This window comes from Myxine glutinosa, chromosome 9 (assembly GCF_964187855.1).
Source record: "Myxine glutinosa chromosome 9, kmMyxGlut1.1, whole genome shotgun sequence".
NCBI classification, from domain to species: domain Eukaryota; kingdom Metazoa; phylum Chordata; class Myxini; order Myxiniformes; family Myxinidae; genus Myxine; species Myxine glutinosa.
In genome coordinates this window covers 108,933,565-108,958,243 of record NC_136269.1, presented here as the reverse complement: position 1 = coordinate 108,958,243, position 24,679 = coordinate 108,933,565, and the positions used below count along the sequence as shown (strand labels likewise).

The 24,679-nt window shown below is 48.3% G+C and overlaps 1 protein-coding gene across 3 annotated transcripts in view; it reads right to left on the bottom strand.

Moving 5' to 3' along the window:
* The window catches only part of FNDC3A (fibronectin type III domain containing 3A), a 440,266-nt gene that overhangs the window by 77,496 nt on the left and 338,091 nt on the right, over window positions 1-24,679 (bottom strand). For all 3 annotated transcript variants that reach the window (XM_068128578.2, XM_068128579.2, XM_068128580.2), the window contains 4 exons: window positions 15,988-16,169; window positions 13,851-13,910; window positions 10,175-10,313; window positions 9,966-10,019 (listed from right to left, as the gene is read on the bottom strand). In XM_068128578.2, the coding sequence (XP_067984679.2) occupies window positions 9,966-10,019; window positions 10,175-10,313; window positions 13,851-13,910; window positions 15,988-16,169 (435 nt within the window). The remainder of the gene's footprint in view (window positions 1-9,965; window positions 10,020-10,174; window positions 10,314-13,850; window positions 13,911-15,987; window positions 16,170-24,679) is intronic.

Below are 24,679 nucleotides of genomic sequence, written 5' to 3'. Positions count from 1 at the left end.
TAACAACAACTACAACAACAATTACAACTACAACTACGACTACAACAACAGAGGGGCGGGGAGTGTGCGTCCTCACACCGGCTCGGTTACCCGCCATGACCATGCGCTCCACGGCGTTACCCCGAAGGGGCTGGCTGTCAGCTCCTCGTCAGGGGCGGAGCCAGTAACCCCCCCACGCACCCAATGAGAAGCAACGTGCCGATTCCATCTGGGGCGGAGCTAACGAGCCGAGGGCGTGTCACTCCCCGCCGGATATACGCGGCCCCGCGCCGGATGTGAGTCAGATGCGCCCCGAGCTGGAGAAAGAAGGACCTGCGAGCGCTGAGAGAGAAAGGCCCGCCTGTGAAAGAACGTCCCCTCCGAGCGCTGTGAAACCTCCCGCATCTCTGGACCGGACCGGGTCGATTCTAACCTTTGAGCACAGGTGCACCTGGAGCCATCGACAACCGCTTTCCTGCCATCAACCCCCGTGTGAGTCAGCTTTGTCCCGTTTATCTGTCGTCTGTTGGGAATAATATAAGATTGTGTCTAAGTGCCTGTCTTCCTATGATGTACCTCTCGTCCTTGTAATCTAACCTTTCCGTACGAATATAATCTCCTCCGGAGGTCTTGAGAATTGAAACCTTGGTGTCGTATTGTGTTATTGTAATCCAGCCGGGTGTCTTCTTTTTCTTATTGAGCCAGCATCGCGCGACTAGTCAACGTTCGGGCACAATCGGGTAACTTGTGCAGACGTGGTCATACCATAAAACCGCTCGGTAAATAACATCCAAGCCACGTCTGTAACAATTGGTGTCGAGGAGTGGAATTCGAACCCGGGACTAAATTTATTAGGCCCAAATTTTGGGAGGGAAAATCGATTCGGAGCGCGTACTGCGCTCGACGAAATTATAACGAAAAAAAAAAAAATTGGATTTGTTTTACGAAACTCGAATTTTGCAAGTCGCGCTATGGCGGATCAAGACGGCTGGGGTCCGGTAGGGGAGAGTGAAGCAGGGTCGGTCCAGGACCAAATTGAGGGACATGAGGAGAGCGAAGCAGTGAGGGCGGCAGGTTCGCAAAATAGCGCCGTCACGCACGAAGTAGCGGGCGCGCAAAATGGCGCGCTCGCTCACGTGGTTGAAGGGTCCCAAAATAGCGGCGCCGCGGAGGGCGAGCCTGCGGTGGCGGCTGGGGACGCTGGGCAAACCGGGTTTGACCTCAGATTATTCTTGACCCAACTGAATGCAAAAATGGATAGGATGGAGGGCCAAATGAGGGTTGATAGTGGGCGATTAGAGGGCCAAATGAGGGGTACCAGTGAGGGATTAGACAATAATTTTAAGGGATTAGACAATAATTTTAAGGGATTAGACAATAATTTTAAGGGATTAGACATGAAATTTGGGAAATTAGACGATAGATTAGGGGAAATACAGGAGGGGTTAACGGGGGTAGAAAACAGAATGGCCGCTCAAGAGAATCAAATGGAAGGGATGCAAAAGGGGTTAGAGGGGGTAGAAAATAGAATGGCTGCCCAGGAGAATCAGATAGAGGGAGTGAAAAATGGGTTAGAGGGGTTAGAAAACAGTATGGAAGGCAAATTGAGGGACATGAGGGACCAAGCGGAAAGGGAAGTTAAACAAATGGAGCAGCAGATAGAGGGGGTCAGAATGGGGGTAGAAACCAAACTGGATGCTCACAGGGAGGAAATGGAGCAGATGAGGGTGGCATCTGGGCAGGAGATGCAAGTGATGGGAGAGGAGATCAGAGGAGGAGTGAGTGAGGAGGTCGGAGGAGTGCGCGAGGAGGTGAGGCACTGTGAGGAGCACATGGAAAAGGAGGTGAGAAAGGGGACTGTAAAGTTACAAGGGGGCATAGAGGACCTGACGCAGGAGGTGGAGCAGCTGACGGTGGGACAGACGGAGTTAGTGGAGCAGGTTCAAAGGAACACTGCGGTATTAGGAGGTTTAAAGGCGACACAGAAAGAACTAAAAGATGACTTGGTAGCGACGAAGAGGGAATGTCAGATGGTACGTGAGGGACTGACAACGAGGTTGGACGAGGTGATAGAGGTAATGGAGACGAAGGACCGGCAGGTGAGGACGCACCTGGAAACGGTCAAGGTAGCCTTAGAGGATGAGCTTGAGGAGACGTACCGGGGAATAAAAGAGGTGAAGCACAAATTAGAAGAAGTGGAAGAAGGGATGAGCGAAATTAAGAAGCGACGGAGAGGGGATAAGAAAGAGATAAAAGAGGAGATAAAAGAATTGGTCCAAAGTCTGTGTTTGGATCGTGATGATGTGCTCATTAACCGGATGAGGGATTCGCAGGTGATGGAGGAGAAGCGAAGAGGAAGAGGACCCGGTGTAAGTGGTGACCAATATGGTCGTGCGTATGATGCGCCAGGTGATTTAAGAAGCTTGGGGATTGGTTTGGATCCGGGTGTTCGTGAAAGGCCGTTGGTGAGGTGTGTGACAGGTCTGGTGTGCGAAAGAGGAGGTGTGCGAGAAAGTCCGACTCTGGGGTGTGTGAGGAAAAAGTGTGTGCCAAGGAGTGAGGGTGCTGGCGAGAGTGAGTCGGTCGTAGCGCGTGTGCGAGGGAGCACATGGAAGCGTGGTGTGGTGAGTGTTACAGAGGATGTGACGGGAGAGTGTGCGCGAGAAAGGTGTGTGACGGACAGGTGCATGAGGAAAGAGTGCGCTGTCAGAAGTAAGGAAGAGTGTCCACCGGTGGTGAGTGTTACAGAGGGTGTAACGGGAGAGTGTGCGCGAGAAAGGTGTGTGACGGACAGGTGCATGGGGAAAGAGTGTGCTGTCAAGAGGAAGGGTGAGTGCGCTGTCAGGAATGGAGGTGAAAGTAGTGAGAGTGACATGGAGCGTGAGTTAGTTGTGACAGGTGAGCGAGGATGTACACCTGGGATGGAAGGATGCACACCTGGAATGGTGGAGCGTGAGTGGGAATGCACGCTGGAGTTGGTGGTGAGGCACGTGGTTGGGTGTGCGAATGAGGGCACACCTGTGATTGTCACAGAGGAGGTGACCGAGGAGGGGGTGCGAAGCGGTGTATTGGTGAGGTGTGCGACCAACGAATGTGTGCCAAAGTGTTCGGTGGTCAGGTGTGTGACCAAGGCTGTGAGTGGAATGGGTGTACCTGGGTGTGTAAGGAACGGTACAAGGAGAATGGGAACAGCTGCATGTATGAGCAAGGAACGGGCTGCGGGGTGTAAGCATGCAGGTGAAGCATCGACGTTACACGGGTTAAAGGTCAGGTCGACTTTTAGCCGAAGCGGGCCCTCGGTGCGTGCCGGGCTTCGCGTGCCGCGAGAACCAGCGGGGATCCGAGCCACGGCGGGTTCGAAAGAACCGCCGTGCGCGATCCACGCTGGGCCTCGCTTTGAACGGCCACGTCTGTGCTCCAATAGGCGGAGCGGGCGGCCCGATAGAAAGAGTCGTCATGGCGACCACTTTTTGTTGAGGAATTCCGGCAGGTCGAGATCGGGACATTGGATGGCTCCGTGCCGAGAAGGTGCGTGGGATCTCGGGCCGGGTAAACCTCCTTCCCTGCACCGAGTGCCGGATGTATCCAGCCGCTGGCACAAAACAACCAGCATCCATTGCTTGGCTTTACGAAGCCGGGCTTTGGACAGGGATTGGCGCACCGAGAGGTATTAGTGAGTCGACTGGGTGATGAGGTTAGTGTTTTGGACCCAAAATTAGAGAAAAACAAAATTTGATGATTGGCAAAGGATTGGCAGTAGTGATTGGCAGATGATGGGCAGTGATTGGCAAATTTTTAATTTGTTGAAATTTGATGTGCGAAATTGGTAGTGAGAGACCCCCGATGTGGTGGGATGGCAAATCCACCATCCTTCCCATATGGGGGCAAATGCGCAATAGCTTATGGGGTGTATGGCAGTGAAAACTAGCCCGGGTGGGTTAGGTTATATTGATAGGGATCTAGCGAAGATGACAGTAGGTAACGTTAAGATTAGTTAGTGACTGATACCTGTAGTGGGGACGCAGGTAGATTAGTGTGGATGATAATGACGAGGGAGCGCAATAGTTTAAAGGGACGACTGGGAAGCGCAAGTTTCAGAAGGGAGTAGTTAGCTGAGATGATGCCGTGTGTGTGTGAGAATTGAACAGGTGTGATTGCACAGGTGTGCAACTGGACAGGTGTGTGGAGCAGTGTATGAGTAGTGAGTGTTGTGGATCAGCGCGAATGCGCTTGGGGAGAGAAGGGTGCAGGTGGCACCAGGTGTGAGAGCACAGGTGTGCAGGTACAGGTGTGTGGAGAGAGTTGGAGTAAGTGGTACGGAGTGGTGTGCATGGTGCGAAGGTGTGGATGGGGGAAGAGTGGACCCCTTTCACGAGTACCCGGGGCGGGTAGTGTAAGTGTTAGGTAGAGGGTACAGGTAAATTGTGGTTGGATATTGGCATTTGTGGTGCGGTTGCAGAATGGTGTTGTGGATGGGTGCATTAGTGTTGTGGAAATGGCTGGGCGTGTAGCCTGTTAGTGTGTGTAGTTGGTTGGGCACTCCACCACTGTGAGGATGTCGGCCAGGTGAGGCCGCAGGTGGGCTCTGGGAGCCGGTAGTTGTGAGTGGGTGCCTGAGGATCCCGGGTGTGGATCGGGTAGCCCAGTGCCAGAGAGGGCACCGAGTGGGGAGAGCGCCAGAGGGCCTGCCCCAGTTAGTTAGGTTAGGGTAAGGAGCAGGTAAGCTCGGAGGCAACTGCAGTGGTGGAGGTGTGCAGGTGGGTAGACCCACTGGGAGAGGTACACGCCACAGCCCAGAAATTGTGCGAGGGCACCGGGAGATGAATCGGGGGAGTGAGACCCCAAATTGAAGAGCACCACAGTTTGGCCAATGGGAATTGGTTTTTAGAACCCATAGTGTAAGAGGGCCAATGGTTTGGCCGGAGAAAGACCCCGGGTAGTGTAAAGTTGTTAAAGTCATTTAGGAAATAGTTAGGATTGATGAACCTGTCGCACCATACGCAGCCACTTACCTGTGGTGATGATGATGACTCCACACCTGTGTTTTCTTTGTTTTGTTGCAGGAGATGAATCGCTGTGTGGATTTGTGAGACGCATCACGACGTGGATGAGACATTGGGGTGATTCCATCTCTCCCTCCCTAGGAGGGACTGATGATGAATTGGTAATGGCAAATTATGATGTTGAGTTGGAGATGGCAAATTTTGATGAGAGTTGAAAATGGCAAATTTGATTGGTTAGGAGGGAGAGAAGACGAATTTGGTATATGGGAGGAACGGGGAAGACAGTAGGGATGTTTGTTGATTTGTAAAGTAGATGTTTATGGGTAGTGTTGTGTTTTGTGGATACAGTAAGGGGTAAGGGAGGCGCCATGTAGGTTACCTGGTGGGGGGGGGGGGGGGGCGTACGATAGGAACGTACCTGTCTCGCCTGGTTCCCATGTGCCCCCAGTGTGCATCGCCTTACATTGCGTGCACTTTTGCGCCCTTACCACCTTACTCACTTGTTTCTTCTTTTGTCTCCCACCTCCGAGGATCTGGCTTTGGGGTAGAGAGAGAGGAGAGAGAGGTGCTGGCTGCGCAGTTGTGGGCCTGCACTTTCGCTGTTTGCTGCCGGGATCGATACACCATATGGACCGCAATGTTTGTGGCCACCCACAATGGACCGCAGTTCGTTTGCGGCCAAGCACCACCCGGGGATGGACCTATGGATCAACGTGGCACCTATGCCATACAGGTGAACCACTAATAGTTAACACCACCAAGTGCACCACAAGAAGAGCAAGAGACACCTGCAGGGTTAGGGGTTGTCGAATTTATTTTTATTCCAATGAACAATGGTGACTGCACCGATTGGTGGTGGGGTGGTGCTGTTGATGCTCGGGAAGGGTGCTCTGCACGTTATTAAAGGCCGTCGGCCACAGAGCACTCGTGGGTTGGTGTATCGATGCTGGCAAGCGCGCTCTCTCTATGCATAACATCTGCATGTGTTCCTCCAAAAACAGGTCCTGGATCGTAGTGTAGATATCAGCGTAATCTTGTAAATAATGCTCCCTACCGGCTGTATGTTTAGTTTGAGAATTCTTTCCGGATTCGGTTATCCTGTGGGTGTGTTTCTGTGAGGAGAAGGGTGCAACGTCGCAGGGGGACATATTTACTCATTTGTGAATATCTGTAAAACTGTCGCACTCAGGGTAGAGTTAATAGTAGAGGGAACTACATTGCGTGCCACACTAAAGTAGGTAAAAATTTATCGGGTCGGGACGCCCCGAGGGTAGAGAAGGGTGCAATGTTGCGAATATGGAATTTGGCCTCCATATCCGCTTGTAAATATTCCCCTATTTTCTCCAATACTCCCCAACTTTCCCCAATCCCCCATTCCCTAGTCCCATTGCATGTAAATAACAATCAGTAGAGCCGACCTTCCCCTTATTCCCCCATTAAATGTCGTGCCCAGGTCCACCGCACCACACGTAGACAACTTTCGGACATCTTCCTAGTTATTCTTAATCTATGTCAGTTAAGGCCTCGTTTCCATTAATTATGACTCTTCGTTGCACCAGAATGTGATTATATGGCATCAGTAGTGAGTTTAGGACCTTTCCCATACCTCCTCCCATCTTCTTCCCCAAACAACAACAATAACAACAACTACAACAACAATTACAACTACAACTACGACTACAACAACAGAGGGGCGGGGAGTGTGCGTCCTCACACCGGCTCGGTTACCCGCCATGACCATGCGCTCCACGGCGTTACCCCGAAGGGGCTGGCTGTCAGCTCCTCGTCAGGGGCGGAGCCAGTAACCCCCCCACGCACCCAATGAGAAGCAACGTGCCGATTCCATCTGGGGCGGAGCTAACGAGCCGAGGGCGTGTCACTCCCCGCCGGATATACGCGGCCCCGCGCCGGATGTGAGTCAGATGCGCCCCGAGCTGGAGAAAGAAGGACCTGCGAGCGCTGAGAGAGAAAGGCCCGCCTGTGAAAGAACGTCCCCTCCGAGCGCTGTGAAACCTCCCGCATCTCTGGACCGGACCGGGTCGATTCTAACCTTTGAGCACAGGTGCACCTGGAGCCATCGACAACCGCTTTCCTGCCATCAACCCCCGTGTGAGTCAGCTTTGTCCCGTTTATCTGTCGTCTGTTGGGAATAATATAAGATTGTGTCTAAGTGCCTGTCTTCCTATGATGTACCTCTCGTCCTTGTAATCTAACCTTTCCGTACGAATATAATCTCCTCCGGAGGTCTTGAGAATTGAAACCTTGGTGTCGTATTGTGTTATTGTAATCCAGCCGGGTGTCTTTTTTTTCTTATTGAGCCAGCATCGCGCGACTAGTCAACGTTCGGGCACAATCGGGTAACTTGTGCAGACGTGGTCATACCATAAAACCGCTCGGTAAATAACATCCAAGCCACGTCTGTAACAATATATATATATATACAGTAGTGACCCCTAATTCCGAACGCCCCTCATCTCGAACTACTCTAATTCCGAACCGTAAATTCGAGAAAATTTTGTCCCTAATTCCGAATGTATTTCGAAAACCGAACCGCCAACATAGCGTTAGCGTCGTTCATATTTCCCGCCGCGAGCGTCGACATTTTGAAGGCTTTGAAGAACCTTTTGTGCCTGCTATTGTAGCATTGGGTCAGTCCATGGGCTTGGAGGTGAGTGAAGAGGATGTGGAGGAGTTAGTGGAGGATCACAACAAGGAACTCACCACAGAAGAACTTCAGCACCTCCACAAGATGCAGCAAGAAGAAGTGGCAGTGGAAATTTATTCAGAGGAGGAAGAGGGAGCTAGTGGTAACATTTCCAGTGCTGAAATTAAAGAACTGTGCTTCCATTGGTCTAAAACACAGGCCATTGTTGAAAGGTGGCACCCTAATAAAGCAGTGGTTAACAGGAGCATTAACTTGTTCGGTGACAATGTGATTGACCACTTCAGAAAAATTAAGAAAAGTCGCCAACACCAGGCAACTTTGGAGAGGTGGTTCTCTAAAGAAAGCAAGCCTAGTGAGCCCCAACCCTCTACAAGTGGTGTTAAGAGACAAAGAGAGCAAACACCAGAAGCACAGTCATCTGATGTTAGCTTGGAAGGTGCCTCACCTTCCAAGCAATAAAACCCTCTCCCTCCTTCCTCCTCTCCAGCTTCCACATGCACCATCAGAACTCTCCACTAAGGTAAATGCAGTTATTTTCATGTTAGTACATTTATTTCTTGTTATTATTATTATTATTATTATTTGATATTTAGGGCATTTACTCATCTTATTTTACCTTGAATCATGTGTATTTGCAGTTAACAGTGTCTTGATAATGGATTTTTGGGGTTCAGGAACGGATTAATTCACTTTCCATTATTTCTAATGAGGAAAATAGTTTCTAATTCCGAACTTTTCCCAATCCGAACTTCCGCTGGAACGAATTAAATTCGGATTTAGAGGTTCCACTGTATATATATATATATATATATATATATATATACATATATATATACATATTTATATATATATATATATATATATCTATATATATATATATATATATATATATATATATCTATATATATGTATACACGTCAGAGACAATGTGTCAGCGTGGCAGGCTGCACCTGTTGCTAACAGGTTGTGCAGCAATTGCTGGGGTGAGACTCAATCTGTGCCTTGCTTCCCAGTCAATTTAGGGGGTTCAACCTGTGTATATTAATGGCTTAGATTGGTCACAAATAAACAATTTGCAGTGTGTTGTCCTGATGAGCCTATAACAAGGGCGAAATCTAGATCGACATCTCTGCCTTTGTCTATTTGTGACCATAGAGCTTTAATCTCAGTCTGCAAAGACTTGAGTACCATGCGGATGCCTCCTAGGTTGGAGGTGATGTGTTCGTATAATTTATGTGCATGACGTCAGTGTCATGTCATAGGGTTAGTGTGCTTCCTTAATCAAATATATATATATATATATATATGCCTATAAAATGCCTCATGGTACACCTCAAGTCATAGGCTTTAAATGTATCAATAACTCCCAAGTCCATCGGCAGTACAGGTAAGGTCGTATTGGGTAGCAAAAATACAACCTGCAGTATATGTGGTTTTGGCGGTTTCTAAAGAAAGACGGAATGAAAATTGCATACGTACCGCTGTACACACTTAAGGATTAACACAAAGGCCACTTTAGCTCTTTCACGAGCCTCGATTCAGTATACAAAAAAAACAAAACAAACAAAAAAAAAAACTCCCGTTCACAGACTTATCGTCTTCCACCAAGCGAGTGCAGAGGCATACATGCGCAATGGAATGAAAACACGCTTCTGCGCATCCTGGATGGTTCTCGTTGGCTGCTGCTCAGCTGGCAGTAATCCACACGCGTGGTTTGATTTTTTTATCTTACGTCAGCATTGCAAAAAAGTGAAACACGTTGCGAAACTCGAATATTTTGGCCATAGAAATTGAATTGTGATAAATCAAAACTGTGATATGCAAAATTGCAATAAACGAGGACTTATTGTATTTCCTTGTAATTGCTTCATTTGTTCTCAATTTACTCCTTTATTTTTCAGAAATGTTATACACCATTAGCATTCATTTTCGATTTCTGCATCAATCAAAATGCTGCACATTTTAGATTTACCTATAATTTTTTATTATTGCTTCGCAAATTAATACCTAAATCAAATAAATAATTGTGCCTTCTACATGAACAGAAAAACGTTATAAAAACCACAAACACAGACCCTAATTTATACTACCAATAAACTGTAAAATGACGCATTTCTCCTTAATGCTCAAGACCAAGCGAAAATATTTAAATGAAGAAGCAAAAACAGTGAAGCTGGAAAACAATAAACATTCTCAAAATGAAAGCGTGAAAGGTTGAAAAACATGACCAAGAGTAATTATATTTGCACAAAATGGCATTCAAATGTGTTCAAAAAAATAATTCTCAACGTGTTTACTCAAGCATTGCTTTTACCTACCTCATCCCACTCCAGCAAATAGGCAGTTATTTTGGAGCCGTTCTCTGAAGGTGCCTAGTGTGAGGAGGAGGATGGGAACACCATAAATGCAGGCTCAAAAAAGGGATGCAAAATTAATAAATGTTGTTGTTTTAGACATTAGAAAAATTAGAAAAGACATTAGAAAAATAAAAACCCAATTAGACAGCCAGATGAACACACAGTCACACCTTCCACTGTAGTAGCAGAGAAGACTTGGTACGGTTGGACAGTTTTGGGGGCAGAGGAGTGTCAGGTATATCATGTAGAGTTGTGAAGGATGTGGGGTCTGAATTGACACCTCTGAGACTGTCACACACTGCACAGACCCTATGAGAAAAATCAAGAATTTTTTTTAAAGCCAACACGCCCAAAGGTGATATGTGATAGTAATACGTGTGACTGACTTTGGGATAAACCCAATATTAAAACCCAATTTTGTGATTTTGATATTTCTACAAATTATGGTTTTGTAGATACTGAGGTGAGACAGGAACAGGTGCTGAATACAGAGGAAGATATGCAATGGGAAAGTTGAGGAAGCACCGACCACAACAACAACAACATGCATTTTAAGGCCATTTTCCCTGCTAGAGCGGGGGTTAGCCTTGCGGTCCCCATGACAATCTTCTCCATTTTGCCCTATTTTTTGCATCTCTCCTTGTTAACACCCTTGCCCGCATTTCATCTTCCACCATCTTTAGCCAAGTCTTTCTCAGTCTTCCCCGTCCTCTACTTCCTTCTACATTCATTGCCATCACTCTTCTCAACCAGTCACTTTCATCCTTCCTCAACACATAACCAAACCATCTCAACCTGTTCCTCTTCACAGCATCCATCACAGGCTCTATTCCCATCATCTTTCGCAATTCATCATTTGTCTTCCTCTCTCTCAACGATACTCCACACATCCATCGAACCATTCGCATTTCCACCCTTTCCAACCTTCGTTGCTGCTCCACGTTCATTACCCATGTCTCGCTCCAATAAATCACAACACTTCTCACACATGCAGCATACACCTTTCCCTTCAGCTTCAACGACACTCCCCTCCTCATCAGCACGCCACTCTGTTCCTGAAACTTCTTCCATGCACATCTCACTCCAGCAACCGTTGCCGAGTCTGATCCACCTTCTCCATTCACCATGTCTCGGAGGAAGCAAAATGTTTTCACACCTTCCAGCTTCACGCCGTCTCCAAGATCCAACTCAACATTTCCTCCATCTGCAGCTCCCTCTGTGCACACCTTACATTTGAATGTAGCTGCCACACTGATTAATGACCCTCTCAGACAACTACATTTTTGATGAACCCACTCAGCGCACATTGCACATTGAATGGAGTTCACTCCGACACCCTTCCTGCACACAGCACATGGCCACTTCCCAGTTCTTTCCACCTCACCACATGCTTTACCACTTGCCATCACCTTCATCTTTCCGATATTCACCTTCAGACCTTTTGTCTCCATACATTCCTTCCACTTGTTCATCTTTTCCTTCAGTCCATCCATACTTTCCGCAATCAACACCAGATCAGCTGCATACAACTCCCACGGTACACCATCCTTTACGTTCTGAGCCAGCACCTCCATCACAGCTACAAATAGTAGTGGACTTAGTACCAACCCCTGATGCACTCCCACCTTCACCTCAAACTCACCACTCTTCCCGTCCTTCGTCCTTACAGCTGTGCACGCCCTTTTGTACATTGCCATCACTACTCTGATCAACCATTCCTCCACTCCTAACTTCCTCAATGCCCATGTCAATACTTCGCGTGGAACCCTATCGAATGCTTTCACCAGATCAACAAACCCAAGAAACAACTTCTTCCTCTTCTCCATGTACTTCTCCTGCAACTGCCTCACAATAAAGAGCGTGTCTGTCGTTCCTCTTCCTGGCATAAATCCAAACTGCATTTCGTCGATCTTCACCTTCTTCCTTATCCTCCTCTCCAACACCCTTTCTGATACCTTCATTCCATGCTCCAATAACTTTATCGCTCGGTGCGAGCCATACTCCAGAGGGTCACCTTTGCCCTTGTATAGAGGGACGAGGGTACTCAGTTCCCAATCCACTGGAATGCGGCCTTCTTTCACCACCAGATTACAGATCTCTGTCATTCTCTTCACACCCCAACTTCCTGCTGCCTTCAACATATCTCCCACAACTCCCGTCGGCCCTCCCGCTGTTCTACTCTTCATTGCTTTTATCGCTTCCTCAACTTCCTTCACAGTTATCTTCTCTGCCGGTCCTAAAACTGGGTCACTCTCTATGTTGCCATCCCATTCATTCTCTGTATTCAACAGCATTTCCATATAGCTTTTCCATATATCTTTTCCATCTTCCTTTAATTCCATCTGGGTCCACAACGATTTGTCCCACTTCATCCTTCAAGCAACTCACCCCCATCACATCACACCTCTCTTTCGCTATCTGCTTTGCAATCCTGAATACCGCTCTCTGACCCTCTTCCGAATCTAAGCACTCTCCAAACATTTTCCTACATGCCTCCTGCGCCTTTGCTACCTCTTTCTTTGCAGTCTTCTGTTATATATGTTGCATCACACCTATACATTTTTTTTATTTTTTTTTATTTTAATGGCACACCATTGTTGAAAGTCAAATTTGGGCACTTTACTACTTTAGAGCTATTTTAGCTGTAGTTTGGTTTATACTTTAGTCTGCCAGCAACCCTCTGATGGTTAAACTGCCAAAATCTCGGCTCTCTGCTCACCTTCACTCTTTCATTCCTCTTTTCTCCCGCCTCTGGAACAAACTCCCACACTCCCTTCAATCCCACTCCTCCCTCCAGGTCTTTAAAACAGCTGTTCACCACCATCTCTTATCTTCCCCCATCCAAAACCTTGATCTTTTCTACCCCCACTAATTCACCCCAGATCCACCTTGTTTGAAATTCCAACTTCTTTCCTGGAAGTCCTGGCAGTGTCCATATGTTTTATACCTCTCCCACCCCCCCCTCCCCCCTTCCCATGCCTCCCCGCCAAAGCCCTCTCCCTCCCACAGATCTCTCGATGTCTCCATGTCTCTCGGTCCCTGCTCTCAACTGTTGTGTTTGTGTCCTTCCCCCTCTCTCCCCATCTTGTCTACCGCTCCCGATGTTATTTGTTTTATGTGTCTGTTTGTGTTTATGTGCGATTAATGTTCGCTCTTTCACGAGCCTCGATCTTGTATACCAAAAAAAAAAAAAAATGCAAATGCAGCATTACAAATGAAATTGCCAGTGCATCACTCAAACAAGACATCAAATACTATCAAGTCTCACAAGCAAAACTTCAAACGCAGGAGATTTCTGAGCACCACCTATTTATAATATAACACCTGGTGTTGGCTTAGCGGTTAGGATGCCGGCTTGGGATCCTAGGATCCTGGGTTTGAATCGCGGCCGATCACTGAATTAACGCCAGGGGGTTTGACTCAGCCTGTCATCCTTCCGAGGTCGGTAAATTGAGTACCAGTTTCACTGGTAATTCCCTGTGTATTGCAAGAGGCGACCAACAGGGTTGGTGGCAAGGAGGGCATCCGGTCGTAAAACATTCCTTCAAAAAAAGGCAACCACGGTGCCCCAAAAAGGCCAACCCCCACTCTGCGGGGAAAAATGGCCTCTAAAGGTGGTTCCACCTATCTATAATATCCAGAAATCATGATTCTCGGGAGAGAATTTCATGAAATCCAACAAAAATGAAGTTTGAAGATGAAGCAATACTATTTCTTCTTCATTAATTTTTTCTTTATTACTATCAATATGAATTACTATCAGTATGAAACAATATTAGCAATATCAAACATCAATTGGAAAGAGAAAAGGAAAAGGTGAAAATGTGTTTCATAACTGATGCAAACCTGATATGGTAGTCAGTGGCTGGTTTAAGATCTTTCAAATCAAACTTTAGATCTTCTCCCCTGTGTAAAAAGCAAAATGAAGTTGATAATGGAAGGACCAAAAAAGAATAAACTAAAAAAAACAACATAAAGTATTACTGATAAAAACAAGTCTCCATCTGCCGTGACAAGCGCGCGCGCGCGCACATACACATACACATACACACACACATACACACACACACACACACACACACACACACGAGACAGATAGACAGAGAGGGAGACAGTTAGACAGAGAGGGTGACAGATAGACAGAGAGGGAGACAGATAGACAGAGAGGGAGACAGATAGACAGAGAGGGAGACAGATAGACAGAACAAGAGAGAGACAGAGATGGAAGAATGAGGATAGAGAGAGAGATAGAGATGCTGGGTGAGAAGGAGAGAGGGGTGAGAAGGAGAGAGAGATGCCGGGTGAGAGAGATGCCGGGTGCGAGAGATGCCGGGTGCGAGAGATGCCGGGTGAGAGAGATGCCGGGTGAGAGAGATGCCGGGTGCGAGAGATGCCGGGTGAGAGAGATGCCGGGTGAGAGAGATGCCGGGTGCGAGAGATGCCGGGTGAGAGAGATGCCGGGTGAGAGAGATGCCGGGTGAGAGAGATGCCGGGTGAGAGAGATGCCGGGTGAGAGAGATGCCGGGTGAGAGAGATGCCGGGTGAGAGAGATGCCGGGTGAGAGAGATGCCGGGTGAGAGAGATGCCGGGTGAGAGAGATGCCGGGTGAGAGAGATGCCGGGTGAGAGAGATGCCGGGTGAGAGAGATGCGGGGTGAGAGAGATGCCGGGTGAGAGAGATGCCGGGTGAGAGAGATGCCGGGTGAGAGAGATGCCGGGAGAGAGAGATGCCGGGAGAGAGAGATGCCGGGAGAGAGAGATGCCGGGAGAGAGAGATGCCGGGAGAGAGAGATGCCGGGAGAGAGAGATGCCGGGAGAGAGAGATGCCGGGAGAGAGAGATGCCGGGAGAGAGAGATGCCGGGAGAGAGAGATGCAGGGAGAGAGAGATGCCGGGAGAGAGAGATGCAGGGAGAGAGAGATGCCGGGAGAGATAGATGCCGGGAGAGATAGATGCCGGGAGAGAGATGCCGGGAGAGAGATGCCGGGAGAGAGAGATGCCGGGAGAGAGAGATGCCGGGAGAGAGAGATGCCGGGAGAGAGAGATGCCGGGAGAGAGAGATGCCGGGAGAGAGAGATGCCGGGAGAGAGAGATGCCGGGAGAGAGAGATGCCGGGAGAGAGAGATGCCGGGAGAGAGAGATGCCGGGAGAGAGAGATGCCGGGAGAGAGAGATGCCGGGAGAGAGAGATGCCGGGAGAGAGAGATGCCGGGAGAGAGAGATGCCGGGAGAGAGAGATGCCGGGAGAGAGAGATGCCGGGAGAGAGAGATGCCGGGAGAGAGAGATGCCGGGAGAGAGAGATGCCGGGAGAGAGAGATGCCGGGAGAGAGAGATGCCGGGAGAGAGAGATGCCGGGAGAGAGAGATGCCGGGAGAGGGAGATGCCGGGAGAGAGAGATGCCGGGAGAGAGAGATGCCGGGAGAGAGAGATGCCGGGAGAGAGAGATGCCGGGAGAGAGAGATGCCGGGAGAGAGAGATGCCGGGAGAGAGAGATGCCGGGAGAGAGAGATGCCGGGAGAGAGAGATGCCGGGAGAGAGAGATGCCGGGAGAGAGAGATGCCGGGAGAGAGAGATGCCGGGAGAGAGAGATGCCGGGAGAGGGAGAGAGGGAGAGAGGGAGAGAGGGAGAGAGGGAGAGAGGGAGAGAGGAGGAGAGGGGGAGACGGGAAGAGTGGGAGAGGGGGGGGGGAGAGGGAGAGGGGGAGAGAGAGAGAGAGAGCCCACAGTATTTGATGAACATGGGTTGCACTGTTTGAAATTTTTGTGATCACACAAACTAACACGCAAACATGCATGCACAGGAGAGTACAAGACAGCATACGTTTACATCAATTACAATTACAAGTACATTAAAGGGCAATGGACAAATCAAAGTAGATGGGCCTTTTAACCTGGGATCCCAGCATTTGTATCTGCAGATGCAACCACCAAACAAAATAACCCAAATTTCAGAGGCTAACTCATATACGTTTCAGATTTACCTACCTATACACAATCTTGTATCTGCTGTCACGAGTACTAACACCCAATGAAAGCTCATAACAGTGCAAGGTTGGGACTGATGCACATTTTGCATCAACTTCCACGGGGCCATCACTTGATTCAGGATTCATTGGCAGCGGGGGAGTCCAAGTGACCCTTGCCTCACGTGCTTTCACATCTAACACCTGATGGGGAAATGAGCAGAAAATAAAATAGTAACGTGTTGACAAATAAGGTTAGAGGATGAACAAAAGAAGGTCTGAAAAATGCTGTTTGTTAATATTATTAAAATAAAATTATTAGTTTGTTTGTTATCATTCATTTTTTATTAATAAAACTATATACAGTATAGCACAATATCTCAAAAAGTTTCAGACGGATTAGGATGAAACTTGATGCACAGGTTGGGTATGCGACAAGGAAGAATCGATTCCATTTTTTGTGAAGATCCAGATCCGAGAATTTTTTAGGTGATTCTTCACCATTTGGACATGGGGAGACCTTATAGCACAATATCTCAAGAAGTTGTGGATGGATTCGGACAAAACTTGGTGGATGAGTTGGGTAGGTGAAAAGAACAATCGGTGAGATACAAAAAGGAAACTGGCCAGCCTGGTGGAGGTATGTGCTCCACCGAGTGCCGTTCTAGTTTCAGTTGCAATGTAAGAGTCGCAGGTTGTGGGATAGGCCCAGGGAAGGAAAATTCCTCACCTGAGATATCAACACTACTTCTGTAAGACTACCTTTCAATCCCTCCACAAATGAGAACAACATGCTCCAGTTATGAAACAAGTTTTGTTGTAAACTGTGCATAGTTCTTTGTGTCTCAATCCTCAAAAATGAACGTCGTCATCGTTGACTTAAGGTATTGGCTCTGGATTTGTGTGTTGGAAGAGAATCAAAATGTTGCAAAACCATACTCATTTAATTTGAATTCAGGATAAAAACAGTAAAGTTATTTAATCTTCAATTAATACCTGTTCAATGAATTTTTTCTGGATCCTCCATATAAACCTCTCCTTAACCGCCTTAACCCCAACAGTTAGGGGTCACCCATTCGGATCTACCTTCTCCATTTTCCTCCAACTTCTGTATCATCTTCTCTCAATCACTCGTTCTTCAAATCCTTTTCTTCTATATCCGTTCACCACAATTTTTTTCTTCTTGATGATACATTGCATCTAATCCCCTCATTCCATACTTTCTTGATTAGTTTGAATCTTGATCTTTACTTCTCATCACGTGCCCCAACCAACACAACATAACCTCTCCAATAGTTTCTGTAATACAGTGCCCTCCATAAGTATTGGAACAGTGAAGTCAAATTTGTTATATTTATTGCTATATAATCAAGAAATTTGGATTTGAGATCAATAGATGAATATGAGGCAAGAATACAGAAGGGCAGCTTTTATTTCTTGGTATTTCTAATGCATATATATCTTACCATTGTAGAACAATTGCACTTTTTATGCCGACTCCCCCCATTTTAGGTACGCATAAGTATTGGAACAAATGACTGACAGGTGTTTCTTGTTGCTCGGGGGTTTCTTATTGGATCGATTCAGAGGGCAGCACTTGGAAGCCAGTATTGGATTGATTGTTCATATATAAAAGAGCTGTGGACGTCTTGTCTTGGTTTTAGCCTTTGCTTTTGCCTTGGGAGTCAGTAAACATTGTGGAAGAATTTTAAACTAACATACAGAGACTCAGCCTGACTCAAAATTGACTGAAAAAATTGAATTGAAAAAAGGGTTGGGTTGACTCAGTCTGTCATCCTTCCGAGGTCGGCAAATTGAGTACCAGTTCACTGGTAATTCCCTGCTTGTCGTTAAAGGCGGCAAAAAGGGTTGGCGTCAGGAAGGGCATCCGGCCATAAAACATTGCTTCAAAAAGGGGACAGAAAAACAACAACAACCACAGTTCCCGAAAAAGGCCAACCCCCGCTTGCGGGGAAAAATGGCCTCTAAAGGTGGTTTTTTTTTTGGTTTTTTTTATACAGAGAGACCCTGGTGTTGGGCTAGCGGCTAGGGTGCCGGCTTAGGATCCTAGGATCCTGGGTTCGAATCCCGGTCAATCGCTGAATTAACGCCAGGGGGGTTGACTCAGCCTGTCATCCTTCCGAGGTCGGCAAATTGAGTACCAGTTCACTGGTAATTCCCTGCTTGTCGTTAAAGTCGGCAAAAAGGGTTGGCGTCAGGAAGGGCATCCGGCCGTAAAACATTGCTTCAAAAAGGGGACCGAAAAACAACAACAACCACAGTTCCCGAAAAAGGCCAACCCCCGCTTGCGGGGAAAAATGGCCTCTAAAGGTGGTTTTTATACAGAGAGACACCTGTCACCTGTCACCGCTAGCCCAATACCCTGGTGTTGGGCTAGCGGCTAGGGTGCCGGCTTAGGATCCTAGGATCCTGGGTTTGAATCCCGGTCAATCGCTGAATTAACGCCAGGGGGGTTGACTCAGCCTGTCATCCTTCCGAGGTCGGCTAATTGAGTACCAGTTCACTGGTAATTCCCTGCTTGTCGTTAAAGGCGGCAAAAAGGGTTGGCGTCAGGAAGGGCATCCGGCCGTAAAACATTGCTTCAAAAAGGGGACCGAAAAACAACAACAACCACAGTTCCCGAAAAAGGCCAACCCCCGCTTGCGGGGAAAAATGGCCTCTAAAGGTGGTTTTTTTTTTTTTTTTAATACAGAGAGACACACAAAGAGACACACACAGAGACACACACAGAGGCATACACAGAGACATACACAGAGACACACACAGAGACACTTTAATGTAAAAGAAGTAACGTAAAGCAAAGAACAGAGGCTGTGCTATGTTTTGTTGAAATGGGTTCATGTGTTGAGAGCAGTTTAAAATGTTGAAACAGTCGTGCCACCGGCAAAGGGGTGGGTGAAGGCCAGCTCTGCGGGGAGTGTTGTGGGAGAAGTGTGGAGCTGGAATCACAACCTTTGTACTGAATTGTGAAATGCAAACATCTTGCTGGTGACATTTGCTTTATTATTAATATGAAGTTTATATGTTCCATCTTGAATGTTAACGAAATAGTATACCATTTTTAAATGGATGTGAAAGCCTGGTGTTGGCTTAGCGGTTAGGGTGCTGGCTTGGGATCCTAGGATCCTGGGTTAGAATCCTGGTCTATCGCTGAATTAACGCCAGGGGGGTTGACTCGGTCTGTCATCCTTCCGAGGTTGGCAAATTGAGTACCAGTTCACTGGTAATTCCCTGTGTGTCGCAAGAGGCGACTAACAGGGTTGGCGGCAGGAAGGGCATCCGGCTGTTAAACATTGCTTCAAAAAGGGGACCACGGTGCCTGAAAAAGGCCAACCCCTGCTCTGTGGGGAAAAATGGCCTCTCAAGGTGGTACTACTACTACTTTAAATGGATGTGGATTTAAATGAAGAAGGGGCAAATTATTCATTGTATTTTGGTTAATAAATGATGAATGAATAATTAATAAAAGTTAATTTAAAAAGTTAATAAATGGTGGCTTTAAAACTGAATATGTGTATTTTCTTTCATACAAAGGTCAAGATACCCTTGGCGCCAAACAGTCTATGTTCCTCTATCGTATATGTGGTACAATCTCCAATATACTTCAACATTATCCAAAACATTGTATCTGCCTTTGGCCTTCAATGATGATTTAATCGGCCATGTGCTGGAGTATAAAATGGGCTCGCCTGGAGTGTCGAGTGAGAGAGATTCTGGCTAAATTATGTCATTTATATGTACTTGATGTTCCTTTGCTATTTTTGGTACTCCTGGTTCCTCGGTACCTTTGGTATGTTCTTTGTTTGTAAAAGCCAGACTCCCCCTCCCGAGCATTAAACGCTTCATTGTAAAACTACAGAGGGGACATTTAATTATTTCCACTTCAATTTATGTTGACCTAATTAAATCCTCGCCAACATAAACGCACATGAAGACCAGAGAATGTCTGAGAGAAAAGAAAGCAATTTGTAAGCTGAAATAACAGAATAATTCAAATGGAACAAAAATTAGGCACAACAATTGGGAATATCTTGAAAAATAAACTATTCGTGTACATAGCATAGACAAGGGTCACATCAGCCATGGAAAACAACTGCAGTTGATGACAGAAAAATCATCAGAGTTGTGAAGAAGAACCATAACACATCTGTCAGGCACGTCAGCAATAACCTCCAGAGAGCAGGGGTGAAAGTATCACAATCTACAGTTCACAGAAGACTTCAAGAGCAGAATTACAAAGACTACACCAACACAACAACAACAACATGCATTTTAAGGCCATTTTCCCTGCTATAGCGGCGGTTAGCCTTGCGGTTCCCATGACAATCTTCTCCATTTTGCCCTATTTTCTGCATCTCTCCTTGTTAACCCCCTTGCCCGCATTTCTTCTTCCACCATCTTTAGCCAAGTCTTTCTCGGTCTTCCCCGTCCTCTACTTCCTTCGACATTCATTTCCATCACTCTTCTCAACCAGTCACTTTCATCCTTCCTCAACACATGACCAAACCATCTCAACCTGTTCCTCTTCACAGCATCAATCACAGGCTCTATTCCCATCATCTTTCGCAATTCATAATTTGTCTTCCTCTCTCTCAATGACACACCGTACATCCACCGAACCATTCGCATTTCCACCCTTTCCAGCCTTCGTTGCTGCTCTACGTTCATTACCCATGTCTTGCTCCCATAAATCATAACACTTCTCACACATGCAGCAGACACCTTTCCCATCAGCTTCAACGACACTCCCCTCCTCATCAGCACGCCACTCAGTTCCCGAAACCTCTTCTCACTCTTGCATGCAAATCTCACTCTTGCAACCGTTGCCGAGTCTGATCCACCATCTCCATTCAGCATGTCTCCGAGGTAGCAAAATGTTTTCACACCTTCCAGCTTCACGCCGTCTCCAAGATCCAACTCAACATTTCCTCCATCTGCAGCTCCCTCTGTGCACACATTACATTTGAATGTAGCTGCCACACTGGTTAATGACCCTCTCAGACCACCACATTTTTGATGAACCCACTCAGCGCACATTGTACATTGAATGGAGTTCACTCCGACACCCTTCCTGCACACAGCACATGGCCACTTCCCAGTTCTTTCCACCTCACCACATGCTTCACCACTTGCCATCACCTTCGTCTTTCCTATATTCACTGTAGTGAAAATGTATATCAAAGTTGAACCCAGGAGTGATGCCCACTTAAACCGCAGAGGGGCGTCTATAAGACCTCGGACGTCCGCGACGCGTAGCCACTCCTGTGACATTTTACTATGACATGTAGTCCTGAACGGTACGTACTCGCACATGTATTCTAGGCTTGCTTGCATTGACTAATATAATCGATCCTCCCTATATGATGCCAAGATCCTGATATCTATTGCATGATTGTATTTTGCAGGATGATGCTAAAGATCTGATTGAGATTAAACCTACCTATGGTACAAAGTTGTGGATTTGGTTTATTTTCACAACATTTAATCTCAATCAAGATCTACGGAAATGGCGGGACACAGGATGATCCATGTACCGACCTTCAGCGCCGACCCACAAGCTGCGGACTCGGGCTCTGAGTTAACTCACTGGCTCAGGACACTGGAGAACCCAGTTCAAAGCCCAGGAGACCGTTCCCACTGCTGAAACGAAACTGGACGTTCTGCAGACTAAAGTGGACCACCACGTCTCCCGGAGCATTGGGCGATGTACGACGTACGATGCCGCTGTGGCGGAGCTAAAGCGTATTTACATTAAGAAACGGAGCGTGGTATACACCAGGTATCTGCTCTCATCGCGGCGGCAACAGCCCACTGAGTCGATAGACCGCTTCGCTCAGGAGCTACGACAACTGCTAGTGGACAGTACCCAAGAGGTCCGCACTCACGAGCAAGTCCAGGACGATCTTGTTCGAGACGCTTTCGTCGCTGGGATCAGCGCTCCTGCTCTCAGGCTCAGACTTTTGGAGACAGCTGACCTGACGTTCGCGGAGGCTCTACGGGTGGCTCACGTCTACACGGAGGCCCGGGAACAATCTACCGCCTATGACCACACACGGGTCGTCGCGGGGACTTCTCAACTCGCGCGACCGGAGAGGGCTACCGCTGAGGATACGGGAGCGGACCCGACCACGCTAGCGGAGCCCTTGGCCGCTCCCGAGGTGGACTCGGATTCGGGCTTGGCTGCGGCTATGGCGGCCAGGCCAAGGCCTGTACGAAATGCAACGTGTTACTTCTGTGGCAACCGACAGCATCCCAGGTCAGCGTGTCCGGCTCGAGAAGCAACATGCCATTTGTGTTCAACTAAAGGACATTTTGCAAAAGTCTGTCGGAAGACCGCGCGGGGCGCACGAACTCGCGCGACCTTGAATGGGCTTATCGCCGAGCCAACGGACCGAGCACGGAGCGGGGCGCCTCACCCGACTTTGATGAGCGGTCCTCCTCCTCGTGGGCCCCTGGCTGCACGCTCGACCTTGGTGAGATACATCGGGCCGCCAAAACAAATGGCGCGAACACGATTGACCACGGAGCGACCGTCCTTGACTGGAATCCAAACGCCCTCCGAAGGCAACTCAAACAAACGACAAGCTCCCGCTTTGACGCAAACAAAGCACGTGACACGAGCGCCCTCTGACGGCAGCACGTACGAACTACACGCTCCTGAAGCTCTAACTATGCCTTTGACACGAGGGCCCTCCGGAGGCCGCTCAAACGACCGGAAAACTGCAGCCGGCGTGGGCTCCACACGCGAGGCGCGATCTTTTCGCGCCGGATGGCTCAATACCTGCCGGATCTTCCGGCCTTGCTCAAGCCATTATTCCACTCATGGTCGAAGGCATTTTTGCGCGGGCTTTAGTCGACACGGGATCTACGGATAGTTTTATCGATCAATGACTGGTGCGTAAACATGGGTGGCCGGTCCTCGGGACAACACGACGGATCTTCATGGCCTCCCAGGGGCTTCGGCTCAGCACAAAACGGGAATGTCGATTGAAACTTGTGATAAAGGGACGCATGTTTCCAGATGTACATCTCATGGTCTTGCCTGCTTTATGTGCCGACATTCTGTTAGGACACGATTTTCTTCAGCGGCATGGACGTTTGGAAATGGAATTCGGTGGGACTGACACGCTTGCTGTGTGTGCACTAGCGAAAATGGAAATTGAGCCTCTTTCGCTGTTCCCCAACCTGACCACTGACTGCACTCCTGTAGCGGTGAAATCACGGCGCTACTCACGAGCGGACGCGCAATTTATTGCGGAAGAAACGGCCCAGCTCTTAAAGGAGGGTATCATAGAACCTAGCCGGTCGCCGTGGCGGGCCCAGGTCTTAGTGTTACGAAGTGAAGCCCATCGCCGACGCATGGTAATCGACTATTCACAGACGGTTAATCGCTTTACACAACTGGACGCCTACCCGTTACCGGGGATGGACGCGCTGGTACGACAGGTGGCCCAGTACTCAGTCTACAGCACTCTCGATCTGCGTAGTGCGTATCATCAGATCCCCATCTCTAAGGCTGATCGCATCTATACCGCCTTTGAATCGGGTCAAAGGTTATACCAGTTCACCCGATTACCTTTTGGGGTAACGAACGGGGTCGCCTGTTTTCAGAGGGCTATGGACGACCTCGTTACTAAGGAGAACTTGACAGATGTCTTTGTATATCTGGACAATCTTACGGTTTGTGGGTATGACCAGGGGCATCATGATGCTAATCTGAAGCGCTTCCTCGAGGTCGCGCAGAGGTATCGCCTAACCATGAATGAGGCTAAGTGTCGTTACTCTCGACGCACGATAGATCTTCTGGGGTACACCGTGACCCATGGCTCTGTCTCTCCAGATAAGGAGCGTCTGCGACCTTTGCTCGATATGGCTCCGCCTAGCGATCGAGCTTCGCTGAAGCGCGCTCTCGGGTTGTTCGCCCACTATTCGAAGTGGGTGCAAAATTTCTCCGTGAAGCTCCACCCCCTTGTGGCCTGCGACACGTTCCCCATGGGCCCAGCCGCCTTGGCAGCCTTCGGGGGCCTTAAGGCCGACATCGCAGGCGCCGCTGTGGCGACGAACAACGAGAGCGAATCTTTCGTCTTAGAAAGTGATGCCTCGGATCATGCGATAGCGGCGTCACTCTCCCAGGGGGGGCGCCCAGTGGCTTTCTTTTCGCGGACTCTCACCTCCGCTGAGCGGAGGCATTCGTCTGTCGAAAAGGAAGCGTACGCCTTCGTTGAGTCAATTCGGCGATGGCGACCGTACTTACTCGGGCGATGCTTCCAAATCATCACGGACCAACAAAGCGTAGCGTTCATGTACGACACCCTACATGCTCAACGCATTAAGAATGAGAAAATCACTCGCTGGCGTATTGAACTCGCCGACTTCTGCTACACCATCAAATATCGCCCGGGGAAGGATAACCTGGTCGCCGACGCCTCATCGAGGCCGGCTACGTGCGCGGGTATCGTAACTCTGGAGGGTCTGTGCGCTTTGCACGGCACTATGTGTCATCCTGGGGTGACGCGTTTCGCTCATTTTGTGCGTAGCGGTAATCTGCCGTACTCGATTGAGGACATCCGCCGGATCTGCCGCGACTGCGCTATATGTGCGGAACTCAAACCGCATTTTTACAACCCTCCCATGGGGACGCTGGTTAGGGCTACTAGACCGTGGGAGAGATTGGCAATGGATTTCAAGGGGCC